Source organism: Anoplophora glabripennis, unplaced genomic scaffold, assembly GCF_000390285.2.
Source record: "Anoplophora glabripennis isolate ALB-LARVAE unplaced genomic scaffold, Agla_2.0 scaffold724, whole genome shotgun sequence".
Taxonomy (NCBI): domain Eukaryota; kingdom Metazoa; phylum Arthropoda; class Insecta; order Coleoptera; family Cerambycidae; genus Anoplophora; species Anoplophora glabripennis.
This window is the reverse complement of record NW_019416800.1, coordinates 231809-244234: the sequence shown is the minus strand read 5'-3', so window position 1 is coordinate 244234 and position 12426 is coordinate 231809. Positions and strand designations below refer to the sequence as shown.

Genomic DNA, 12426 nt, shown 5'->3' with positions numbered 1-12426 from the left:
TTTGTACTTTAATTTTCAGTTCATATGTTACCTTGTTCTTCTTGTCACGTTTTGGTTAATAATATTCAACATATTTTTGGACCAAGTTAAAAAAGTTTTGGATCTAGATAACTATATCTACACTTAAAATAATATGGTTCTGTTGGAAAATGACTCTGTGTGTTTATTATGTGAATTTAAAATCAAACGGATATAATTAATGTTTTCTTTTTAGTTTCTCTCCGAATTAACAAAATTATTTCAAAAAGCTAGAATGGATGGATCAGTGACAATGACATTTAAAAGATGTAAGCATATTTATAAAATATTTAATTTATTCTAAAATAGTTCATATACATAATATTCTTAATATGACAACTGAGTAGGTAAATATTAATGCAGTCTCAGCATAGTTTTATAATTTAATTGAAGTCATTATATGGTTATTCGAATATGAATACAAAAATTTAAACGATGAGAAAGCAGAGGAAGGTTATGAAAATTAATAGAGAAAAGGAGTGTAACGTATCGAAAACTTAACATCGGCTGATTATTGTATTGTTCTATATCCATTTCTCTCTTAATTCTGTTATTTTAGTGAAATAAGGTATTTTACAGTTATCCTATCTCTGTTTTTATTAGAAGTAGATACAAAAATATCTAAAATCACTGACACTAAAGTGACAATTTAAGAAGATATAACTCTCGGAAAAATCCAATAATCAGCCGACGGTTAGCGCTTGTAAAGGGTATTTAAATTAAATATATCATTCACTAATTAATTTACTAATGATTTAATGAAATTTTATTTTGTTCCTAATTTGATTTAAGTAATATAGAATCTGCTAAAACAATGAACTCCTATTTTAAAAATTCTATTTCAAAGAAGTTTGTTTTGTTTAGATGATGGCAGGGATCGTCCCAAACCTAGAGAAGGAAAGCCTGCCCTCCCAGAATCACAAGAACATATGTGTTTAGTTAGAGCAAAATTCCGTTCTAAAAAAATCGCTACCGTGATACACCAAAAAGATATAAACAAATTTCAAGTTGCTTATAGTAGTTTGCTTAAAGGAAATTTAGATGGACTTAAAAAATTAAAGAAGCCTAAAAGTAAGACGAAGGCTGAATAAAATTGCATTTGTCCCATCTGTAAAGTGTACACAAAATATTTTTATGATTTTTTTTGTATAATCATTTCTGATTAGAATAACTTTTTTATGTTGTAACTGAAAATGCTAATTTAAATAAAATAAAAGTATTTACAATTTACTTCCATATTCATTTATCTTTCCTAATTTACATAACATAAAGATTTCACAGATAATTTTACTTTTAATAAATTTAAGGCATGAAAAACTACAATTTTAATTAAAATGGAGTCGATTAAATATAAAAGTTAAAAAAAAAGTTTTTATATGTAGGTACTTTGATTAAATCCAATGAGAGAAATTTTAGAGTAATATACATTTGGCGCGTTATTTTAAAATTCCATGAAGTAAGACTATTTCGAATGAACTAACCACAGACTATGAATTTGTGCCGTGACTTAGCCCTCCGCACAGCCACCGACGCGCCCTAGTACGTAAGAAACTGACATAATGTCAGTGTTTACACAATACACAAATGCTACACAGACAATAAGACAAAACGCCGAGAAACGGTTTGATGTAGCCGCTAAACATAACAATCCCCTCCTCGGGTAAGCCGTTGACTACGTACCCGACATGACCAACAAACACAAAAGACCTAGACACCAACTTTTTGACTCTGGGTGACCACCCCAATGACATCCCCCCCCTGCCCGCTAACCTTTTCTGTTTCAGAATCCGCCAGGATCAAGAAACGAAGAAAACGTCACACACACACATACACACCCCCCATGCCCTCCTTACCCCTCCCCTACCGCGCTAGCCTATGGGCCACCTTAGGAAAGCGCATCCCAGCCCAGACTGCATAGTCGCACTACCCTACCCAACCATACCACACATAAACATGACAACACCCCCGGGCCCCGGGGTTTACACAGACGAGCCGGCGAAGCAAGAAGAGCGCTAGAAGAAAGGGCCCTAGTCGGCGGGGCCCAGCCAGGACAAAAGGAAGTTTCACAAAGCGCTTACACCGGCTGCATTTGCGATCGGGGTAGACGACGGATGGGGCCCACCTACGAAGGCTGTCCAGGCCTGCACGAGATGAGGCCGGATAAAGAGGGATAATCCCCCTTGATCCAAAATAATTGAAGCCAATTTCTAGACATGGAATTATGGCGACCACCCCCGGGTAATTTAACAAGCTGGCGAAGAAAGAAGCGAGAATACGAGAAGAGCGCCTGAGGCAGCCCCTTGCCGGTGGATGGTCAGCCAAGACCAAGACAAGAGGAGGTCCCACAAAGCGCTTACACCGGCCATGCTTGTGGTCGGGTTCGACGACGGATGGGGCGCACCTTCACGAGGCTGTCCAGGCCTACAGCGATGAGACAGGACAAAGAGATAGTCTTTCAGCGTCTCGACCACAGATATAGAGGGGTAACTCTTTTCAGCATCTCCGCTTCTACATAAAAATCAGTTTTAGGCAAGTTAGGTCGTCCACGGCCAGGAGGCAACGTGATCAACATCGTCAGATCGAAGTTTATAAAATCAATGTATTAAGCTGGATCAGACTTTTTTATGGTTCCTTTCGATAATAATCACACATTTTTGTTTTTATAACCGGCCGTTATCCTTGCCATGTTCTTTTATTCAACATTTTGGTGTAATGTTTAAAACATCTCCACAGAAACCATCATACCGAAATGTTGAACGAAAGAACAAGACTTTTCTAGTAATTGTATTGTATAGTGTACAGCTGACTTTTCGTGTTTCGCATAATTATGGAACAAAATAACTAAATTGAAAATGTCAAGATTGTCAAGTCGTCAAGTTAGCTACGTATTATTCGTCTACTACGAATAAAACTCCAAGGTTAAAAATAATCTGTGTAGTGTAGCTACGTGTATTTGTTTACAAAATTGTTGAGTCCGAGTCCATTAACTAGATATACCATATTGTACCTATTTGTGTAACAAAAAAATTGTTTGGGAAATTCAAAATGTCCAGTCCAAAAACAGACAACGAATTGAAAGGGGGACACCCACCAGCAGGTACAGAATTTTGCTTTTTTTTTTTGAAGTAATGACACTATTTTTAAGAATATACCACATGTAATTTGTGCCAAGGTGTTAAATGTACCAAATTGTTAAACAAGGTTTTTGCTGAGAATAGAAAGTGCAGCTTTGATAATGTCAAAAGAATTTATTCACATTACACAAAATAATTTAGCCAGACTCCTAATACTTTTCTCATTATTGTTATTAAAATATAAAAAAGTCATTAGTTAGATACATTGCCGATATAACATTTTTCGTATATAGGTCAAACATAAATTTCGCTAAAATATAAAAAATATAATTAAAAATATTTTTGCAAAAAGTTGCACAATACAGTTTGACAACATTGGAACCCCGATGTATATTTCACAATAACAGCTTTGCAGGAGTAGTAATAATAAATAAGTTATCTGGATATATGTACGTGTAGGTATATAATATACCTATATGTACAGTGTTACTATAGGAAAATTTTAAATTAATCTAATCAGATAACAAAATATTTTATATGTTTGTGTAAACTTTGATATCCATTAACTATAAACGAAGAAAAATACTTTTCTACATTCCTTCAATTATCATACTGCAATTAAAATATAGACACAATATTTTGCTATCATTGTACATAAATAATACATTTAGTTTTTAATTTTGAATTGCAGTTAAAGCAGGCGGTATGAGAATAACTCAACATAAAACCCGTAAAGATTCTGGTGGTTTAACAGAAGATGTAACTGGACTTACTGTTTCGGGCAGCCCACCAAAAACTACTACTATATCAGGTGCAGTGCCAAAAGGCAATGCTGATTTTCCAGCAGAAGCTGTACAGAGTTTTCATAAGGACAAACCTCCAGTAAACCATCCTATTAAACCACAGATTCATATTCAACAGCCAAGAAAATAGTCGTCTCATTTTTTATGTTACTCTGGAATAGTTAATAGGTGGACTATGCGATACATTTTTCTTAACAAATTGAATTCATATTTTTTTAACCTTCATACTTTTAGTCTGTTAAAAAAGAAACATACAGAACTTCATATACATTGGCTCTCAAAACATGTATTCTTTTAGTATTTTAAATATTTGATGTTTATCAAGGGAAAAATTTTAGAATTTTAAAGTTACAAATTCAATTATTTTTAGTAAATTTTAAGCACAAAAAAAATTGGGTGGTAAGAATGTAAAAGAATGAGCACTATATTTTAATTGATCAAATATGTGAATTTTAAAATAAACATTACAACTAGCAAAAATGTTTGCTTTATATAAATGTTTAAAAAAAATTTTTGTATATAATCTAATATTTTCCCCTTGAAATAATGTTATTTTTTTATAGTTCTATTCTTGTTAACCATTCCTTATATAGGCTGTAGGTGTTGCATTTTAAAAAATGAGCTTTTTAGGCTTCAAAAATAATTATTATAAGTGGTGATTGAGATTTAAATAAGAAAAACTATATATACAAATGAAAAATTTACATACAAAACATTTATTTGGAGTTTTTAATAAAATGTTTGTATTACATTGGTCTTTTAATCCATCTTTGACTTATTCCAACTCATTTGTCTTTTCTCTGTAATATCTTTTTTGGATAGAGGCTTCAGATGAGCAGCAGCAACAATATCTCTATGACAATAATAAAAAATAATCAATTTTGCATAAAACTATTGAATATATACCTAAATTCATCATATGATTGCGATGTCACAACGGCCCTTAATTTGGCATCATTTCTTATCCAATATAGCTTCTCTTTGTTTATCGATGATTGTAATTCTTTATACATATCTAAATTTCTTATATTTTCAGTCGACTTCGACATTTTGCTTAATCAATGTCACTGTTTCCATAGTAACATATTTGAAAGCTTACTCGTGAATATAAAAAAAAAATCACGCGTTTAATGTTCAATCAACTACTTTTTAACAGTATACAGGAGTGATACCGAATAAAATATAAAAAATTTAGGAGGTGATTCTATCAGTGACATTTTTAATAACTTTAATATTTACAAATTATTACTTTCAAAATGATATTTTACCACAACTTCATTTTCAGTTAATTTTTTTTCTCTTATTATTGGTGTAACGTCATGATTAGGTCAGCTAAATTCTTATTCCTCTTCCTAAAATAATCTTTATTAATCTAATTTTTTGAAGAACCCTAATTAAAAAAATTCTAACCAATTCCCTGGTAAATAGTGTTTTAAAATTTTTATGACTACATTCAAATGTGTTCATTTAACTGAAAAACAAGTTGCAGTATCAAATTAAAAAAATTACTGTGACGTTATGCAACTCCTTTAAAATGAATATTGAACTTTTGCAACTTTGAAAGTGTCACGCAGGAGCTTGTCCCATTATTTTTTTATAGTTTCGTTCCCCCAAATTATTTACACTTTGTTTCGGATCAGCCTGTTTATTTTATTATTGGTTCTTATTATTTTACTTTACTTTAAAGGTTTTAAGTGAATTCAAAATTAATTTTAAAAAACTTCCTAAAAATCTTATTTTAAAGAAGTCATTTATATGCGCAATTTTTTGCCCAGCATTTTAGAAAATCTAAGCAAGTTAGAAACAATACCTCTTCACTGTACCAGTTTTCCTCGGGGTATAAGACAACTGACAATAAATTCATAATAAATAATAATAAAATTTACTTTGTATATTTATCTTAGGTTTCCTGAATTTTGCACGCCTGCTGAACATACAGAAAATTGCGTACCTACTATAAACATAAGCACGCCCCGCTGAATGCTTTTAGGAAACTATTAACACATACATTAATCACAATTATCGAGTACATTTACAAAATTGCTGGACAAACCAAGAAAGGTACATTTTCTGATGTTTACTTGTTTTTCTTGATATTTCAATGCGTAAAATTAAAAGAAGTTGCTCTCGTTTAGTGTTATGCTTCGTCACTTCCTCGATGGATCTAGTTGTTCTATCATTGTCTTACTAAAAATGCGATTTCTTGTCCTTAATGAAGTCATATAATTAGTGATATGCTAATTCCAATTACAAGTAATCTGATCATTCGATTAATCAAATAATCTGAAGATGATTTTTGAAATTCCAATTACAGCGAATGATGGTTACTTCGACATTTGGCTGGTTATGTTGGGGACTATTGGATACATTTAGAAGTGTTATTACTGTTATCATTGCATTTTTTTACTGAATGACAACCATTGTTACATTCAATACAACATATGGAGACATCGTTACTACTTTTCATTAGCTGATTTGATGACTAAAGAAAATTAATATGATGCAATTGTAAATAGTGGAATTATCGTCCAATTATTGAAATTAATCATAACAATCTATAGACTAAATGATAATTTGATTATTAAAATAATACTATTATGCCCATCTCTACAAACAGGGTGTTAACATAAACCGAGACATAAACTTTGAGAGGTCATTCTTTGAGTGATTTTAAACCAAAATCTGCAAATCGATAGTTTCCAAGATACGTGATGTTGAAATAAAAATTCCTTTCTAAAATATTTTTAAAGCCGGTAGATGCAGAATGATGAAACTTAGGCCAATGATTTTTCTAATTAACGGTAAAAATCCACTGAATAAAACTTTCAGTACATTCAGTGAAAACTCTAGGAATTGGACAATACTGGATATTTTGAAAATTCTGTTACTATTTCTTTACTCCTGATGTTTCCATGAAAATATGTAGATCTTTTTATTCTATTTGAGATTAGAACCACTTACTATTATCTATTTTAACTTTTATTAATGTTATGTCAGTACTTCATTAGATCTATTTAGCTCTAAGCTCTAAGGCTACTTATTTCACAAAAAATGTCATGATTTTTTTTTATAAATAAAAAATTTCCAATACAATGTAATCTTCAAAAGTCTAAGGAAATAGTTCATAACATTCTTTTTTTTTTTCTCCTCACCTCTTGCAAACTACCTTATTTAATATGTAGTAACAGTACACAATCAAAAAAATTTAAAAATCTTTTGGCCTCAAATTAATTGTGTAATACACAAAATTGTTGTCAATCCAAAAGTGGACCTAACTACAAAAAAAAAATGGACTGTGCCATCGAGTCACAAAAATACTTCAATTTTCTTCATGAATAAATTCCTGAACTTCATTCATTACATTTTTACACCAATGAATTTTTTCAGACTTGTCATAATTAGTTTGTATTTAGAATTGTATTTCTAGCAAAAAATCCTTTAGAAACGATGAGTAGGTCTAGTTGTTATTCATTTTATGTTTGATAACGTTAACCGAAAATAAATGAAAAATGGTTCCTTTTTTGAATAAAATGAAACATGTATTTCTTGGAAATACTTCAAGGAGTTACAGGCAGTGAAGTTTTCAAAATATCTATAATGGTGTAGAATTTCTTCAGCGATATCTCTGGCAGTGATACAGTATTTATATTGAATTATAGCCTAAGTTTCATTAATCTGTATCAAATGCCTTCGGAGATTTCTTATAAAAGGAACATTTTTTCAACGCCCAGTAACTCAAACACCGCACGTTTATATAAATATATTTATTTAATGTATATTTTTGGTTTAAAATCTCTTAAAAAATCGCTCTTTAAAGTGTGTACATATACTTTGCACTCTCCGATGTCAAAATAAAAATCAATAACTTTATTACCTTTTATATTTTATATTCAGATATTTATTCTTGTATTTATATAATTTAACAATTTTGTTGTTTTATTACCTATAACAGCTGCAACTCATAAAATGCCTGAATGTTCATGAGCCTACGTGAACAGGTAAAACAACAAATAAATATAACATAGCATGGGTAACACTGTGAAGATCACAAGACTAGTTTAAAAAAAAACTGTTTTTTTTTTAAATTTAATTTGAAGGCAGAGTTTTTTTGAGAATGTAATCTCCAAGCCGAGACAATAAATCTTTGATACCTTGCCTTAAAATCCGAAGATGGCATACGAACTGTTTCGCCTTTAAATTATCGCTGAATTAAAAACACACCACATTAATTTTTTTGAGAATATAATCCCCAAGTCAAGAAGACAACTTTTACAAAGTAGCTGGTCTTTGATGTATAACATCTTGTAAGTGAATTTGACATACCTGCTTTGAATTTAAATTAGCTCAAATTTTGAAAAAAACTGCATTTTTAATTAATCTTTCTAAAGAAAAGATTTTATGTGACCTTCAGTGTTCTGCAAGCTACTTGATATATTTATATGTTGTTTTCACACAGATATTTTATTATTTTTAACTGATATTTTATCAATATTTTAATATATTGAATGGATTTATTCAAGATATAATTCAGTATTTATTTATACAAAATACAATAAAAGACAAATTTCAATATTAAAAGAACTTAAAATATTGCAAATTATTTTATTTGGATACTTAAAACTAAGAATTCTTAGATGAATATGTTGAAAAAATATATAATGCATTATGGTGTGCATTATCTTTGAAATATACATAGAAGAAAATAAATGTTTTTTTCAATTTCATTGAACAATTATTTTATTTAGGTAAGGACATCCATTGATAATGATTAGTACATCCTTGTAACATATAATTGAAGCAGTAACATCACTTCAAATACTTAAAAAGACTCGCTACTAAATCAGGTGTCCGGTCCCACCATTTTAATTTCCAGTTAATTTATAAAACAAAATTTTATGAAGAATTTTAATTCTGTTATTAATTACACAATAAATAATAAGAAAAAAATTCCAACACTATTTATAAATAACAAATATTTATCTAATTATAACACCAAGGTCTTTCACCTTATTCTCTATTTCTTTGTGTACAGCATTCACTTCCAACTGAGTTAAAGTTCTTTCCATATGCCTGTAGACAATTCTATAGCAATGGCTCTTTTTTCCTGTTTTAGGGTGAGTAAACGTATCAACCAAAGAAACTTGTTCAATCAAATCACCACCGATATTTCTCACTAATTCATAAAAATCGTTACTAAAAAATTCACGATCTTTTGGAAGCCAAAAGCTGATGTCATTTATACATTGGGGATACTGACTCACTGGTTGGTAGACAATATTTTTACTGATATCATCAACTTTAAATTGGTTGAGAAATCCAGAGTCACTAGACCAAAATAATCGTATATCTGGGATTCTATATAAACACATTGCTATTCGTTCTAAACCCAATCCGAATGCCCAGCCTATTCTATTGTTTATACCAGCATTATTCAAAATTGGTTGCTGCATTATACCACAACCCAACAATTCAAGCCAATCATTTTCATAAAATACTTCAAGTTCCCAGGAGGGTTGCGTAAATGGAAAATATGTATCAACCCACCGATATTCTGTATTTTCTCCAAATAGATTTTTGGCTAGCCCTACTAAAGTGTTTTTTAACTCGTGTTCCATTAATTTCACGGCTTCCAAAGTATGACAAGCTTGTTTTTCTTGATTTGTGGTAAAAGCAGTGTTATTACCTTCTTCAAAAATATGTAATGCCTCATCTTTAAAGAATAAATCCTCTCTGCTTTTTAACCTTACAGCATCCACTTGATGAAACACTGGGTAGTGGGTCCTGTCTATTTCGTCTCTGCGGTATACATCTCCTATCATTAAGAAATTGTTTAAACCTGCTTTCATCAATTCAGACTGATGTGCGGTCATGTGGGCTCGCAATAAGTATTTTTTGTTTATATAGTAACAATCATTTTTCGATCTAGATGGATGATCTTCAGGGATAAGTAAACTCTCAAAGTTCTGAGTTACACTAACAATGGGTGGTAAATTTTCGTAGATGGAAAATACAGGATTTTCACGTCTATTCACAAAAGTTTTATAAAAATAGTTAATTATTCTTTGACGAACTAAACTCAGTGGATGGTACGGCTTTAAATATATACTCTTTCCTAATTGGGAAATTATTTTTTCAGTAACGTTTGTGTAACTGTCTGTTGTATATACATTATTTAAAAGGGAGATTTCCTTTGCTTTTGGTAAAATCGTAACTGAAGATAAATTTCTAGTAAATATTTTACTACATGTGTGTTTAACAAATAAAATATTACAAAAAATGTTATTAATCATATCGTAACACTCTAAACATAACCTCACACATGTCTGATGTGATCATAGATCATAGAAAATTATATAGGTTTTTCTATTTTCTATGCATAGTTAAATCCCAGATTTTGAATTAATCTGAAGAGTGGAGTTAAATTCATGGAAGCCTTCGAGCATATTCTACTGGACGTAGCATGCCATTGCGAAAAGTGTACCAGTATATGCTGTCTGTCTCTCTCGCACACTCAGCCACACTTTTCGAAATAGCATGCTGTTCTAGTTACTCCAGAGGTGCTTTCGTTTTGGCAAAAATAGTTCCTATTAGCAACTAATATCAGTTCAGAGTAAATCTAAGTTGCTATTAGCTATTAATAGCTAGTTTTTTTGCCAAATCGAAAGGCCTTCAGTAGTATATGCTCGAAGATAGAAGCTAATCAGTGACAAGAGGTGCTTTCTTTTTTCTTTTGAATGGTAAATTAGCTGCTTTCCAACTGACTAACAATGTACTTCGGATACTTCGGAAACATTTGAAATTAACATTTTGCTTTTAAATATACTGGAATATTTTGCTCAAAGTGTTCTTATTTGTTTACCCCGCGCCTCACGTACTAACTTTTACCAAACAGTGTTAGGGCCAAATTCAGAGAGTTCCCTAATCTATACTAATCTTTCGCTCATATAGACTTCAGATTTTTGTTCTCACAAAATTTGAGGTTAGCATTTGTGAAAATGTTTCTTAAACAATATTATTTACAGCCGCCTTGAATTATTTAATTTCCATAATTATACTTGTGTCACTGTAAGTAATTGTGCTTTAATGAGTGAATTTTATATTTAACTCTGGATTTTGGCTTACATTAATAAAAACAAAAAAATACTCGTAAAATACTTATATGCTTATGGAGCTCCTCTAGGAAGCGTCCCAATTTGGAGTACTAGAAATTATACTCTATATGGACAACTATAACTTACCTTTATCTATAGTAATAATCATAGAACAATAATGTCCACTTACATCTACTCCTAAAATCCTCATATTATTAATATTCCAATTACTTTCCACTTTTAATGGCAGTAATTCGGGAGTAGTTCAATTGGAGAGTAAATGATCTGCAGGTTTAATTTTAATTGAAAAGCAGCTCCGGGTTCCTATTTGACAGATTTTATGACGTACGTAGAGTTGTTTCAAAATCTTATAAGCTTTGACCTTTATATGCTCAGAAACAATTCCAACCGTCGCCTAAATTATTCTACGTCCTAAAAACATTACATCTATTATTCACAGTCTATAGGGAGATTTTAAGCCACCTAAAATTTAAGGAACGTTATACGTTAAACGTAATACTGATCATGCGCAGTTAATGAAAAATAAGGGTCCAAATATTTCGTTAATTCAGTTTTTATACCAGGATTTACCTTGACAATTCCGTTAACCGTAAACGTAACATATAACCTGTATTATTAATATTATTCTAGGCATATAAAATCTCTTTTATGTTATCGATACACGCTACCTCTTTAATTACATCAAGTATTTGATTACATGCACATATCTGATTACATGTACATATTATGGCTGCACTGGAAAATAATATTGTAATAGTAATTAGACGTAAAAATTTGGCGTTGCCAAGTTATACTTATTTATTGAGATAATTTTGTCGGATATCTTATATATAACGTAATATACCACCTACAGTCGCAAACAGAAAGCGTATGTGATATATGTACAGAATATATTAACAAAATTAATAAGCATATCTTCCCTGTAAATAAGATAACTGTTACATTTGGCAATGGTGTGTATACCGATACGCTTATTAGCGTAACGTTATTCCAACTTAAATTACGGACAACGTTATCGGTTATTAATGTTATCGGTTATTTTCGAACTACTGCGCATGATCAGTATAACGGATAACGTTTAACGTTGCTCAAATAAGTGGCTTAAAATCTCCCTATTAATCAATGTGCAATTAACGTATATTGTCCTTATCTATGGCTTTTACTAGTTAAGTTGATCAAATAACAGTGAAGTAGATTTTTAGTAATTTCTTATTACTATGTTGGTAGATTTTAGTGGATTTTCTGCAATTTTACAGTAGATTCGCTAAAAAATATATGGTCACACTGCGGGGACGTCTTGCGCCAGTCAAATGGCCACCTCGATCCCCAGACCTTAATCCCTTAGACTTCTGTTTCTGGGGGTTTATGAAAGATTTTGTTTACATGGTTCCAATTGTGGATGAACAACATTTAAGATTA

The 12426-nt window shown here is 31.0% G+C and overlaps 4 protein-coding genes across 4 annotated transcripts; 2 read left to right on the top strand and 2 right to left on the bottom strand.

Annotated features, from left to right (window-relative positions):
* Positions 1-6: 6 nt before the first annotated feature.
* LOC108913417 (signal recognition particle 14 kDa protein) lies at positions 7-1212 on the top strand. Its single transcript, XM_018718965.1, has 3 exons — positions 7-157; positions 215-287; positions 883-1212. Exons 1-3 carry the CDS (start codon positions 134-136, stop codon positions 1107-1109), a joined length of 324 nt encoding a protein of 107 aa, XP_018574481.1. The 5' UTR covers positions 7-133; the 3' UTR covers positions 1110-1212.
* A 1685-nt stretch (positions 1213-2897) lies between these two features.
* On the top strand, positions 2898-4580 carry LOC108913412 (death-associated protein 1). The gene is made up of 2 exons (XM_018718959.2): positions 2898-3115; positions 3784-4580. The coding sequence occupies exons 1-2, from the start codon at positions 3064-3066 to the stop codon at positions 4023-4025; spliced, it is 294 nt and encodes a 97-aa protein (XP_018574475.1). The 5' UTR covers positions 2898-3063; the 3' UTR covers positions 4026-4580.
* Positions 4581-4654: 74 nt separating this feature from the next.
* On the bottom strand, positions 4655-5009 carry LOC108913410 (coiled-coil domain-containing protein 103). Its single transcript, XM_018718957.1, has 2 exons — positions 4802-5009; positions 4655-4748 (listed from the first exon to the last, which is right to left on the bottom strand). The coding sequence occupies exons 1-2, from the start codon at positions 4942-4944 to the stop codon at positions 4655-4657; spliced, it is 237 nt and encodes a 78-aa protein (XP_018574473.1). The 5' UTR covers positions 4945-5009.
* A 2807-nt stretch (positions 5010-7816) lies between these two features.
* Positions 7817-10215, bottom strand: LOC108913413 (probable phenylalanine--tRNA ligase, mitochondrial). The gene has a single exon (XM_018718960.2). It carries the CDS (start codon positions 10183-10185, stop codon positions 8872-8874), a length of 1314 nt encoding a protein of 437 aa, XP_018574476.1. The 5' UTR covers positions 10186-10215; the 3' UTR covers positions 7817-8871.
* Between the last annotated feature and the right edge of the window lie 2211 nt (positions 10216-12426).

What these genes read in the sequence shown, in the direction of transcription:
- LOC108913417 (XM_018718965.1), top strand. Translation starts at nt 134, where the DNA reads ATGGTTCTGTTGGAAAATGACTCT. An exon ending in TTCTGTTGGAAAATGACTCT is followed by an intron (nt 158 to 214) that starts GTGTGTTTATTA and finishes TTTTCTTTTTAG; the next exon opens with TTTCTCTCCGAATTAACAAA. An exon ending in GACAATGACATTTAAAAGAT is followed by an intron (nt 288 to 882) that starts GTAAGCATATTT and finishes TGTTTTGTTTAG; the next exon opens with ATGATGGCAGGGATCGTCCC.
- LOC108913413 (XM_018718960.2), bottom strand. Translation starts at nt 10,185, where the DNA reads ATGATTAATAACATTTTTTGTAATATTTTATTTGTTAAACACACATGT.
- LOC108913410 (XM_018718957.1), bottom strand. Translation starts at nt 4,944, where the DNA reads ATGTCGAAGTCGACTGAAAATATAAGAAATTTAGATATGTATAAAGAA. An exon ending in CAATCATATGATGAATTTAG is followed by an intron (nt 4,749 to 4,801) that starts GTATATATTCAA and finishes TTATTGTCATAG; the next exon opens with AGATATTGTTGCTGCTGCTC.
- LOC108913412 (XM_018718959.2), top strand. Translation starts at nt 3,064, where the DNA reads ATGTCCAGTCCAAAAACAGACAACGAATTGAAAGGGGGACACCCACCA. An exon ending in AGGGGGACACCCACCAGCAG is followed by an intron (nt 3,116 to 3,783) that starts GTACAGAATTTT and finishes TTTGAATTGCAG; the next exon opens with TTAAAGCAGGCGGTATGAGA.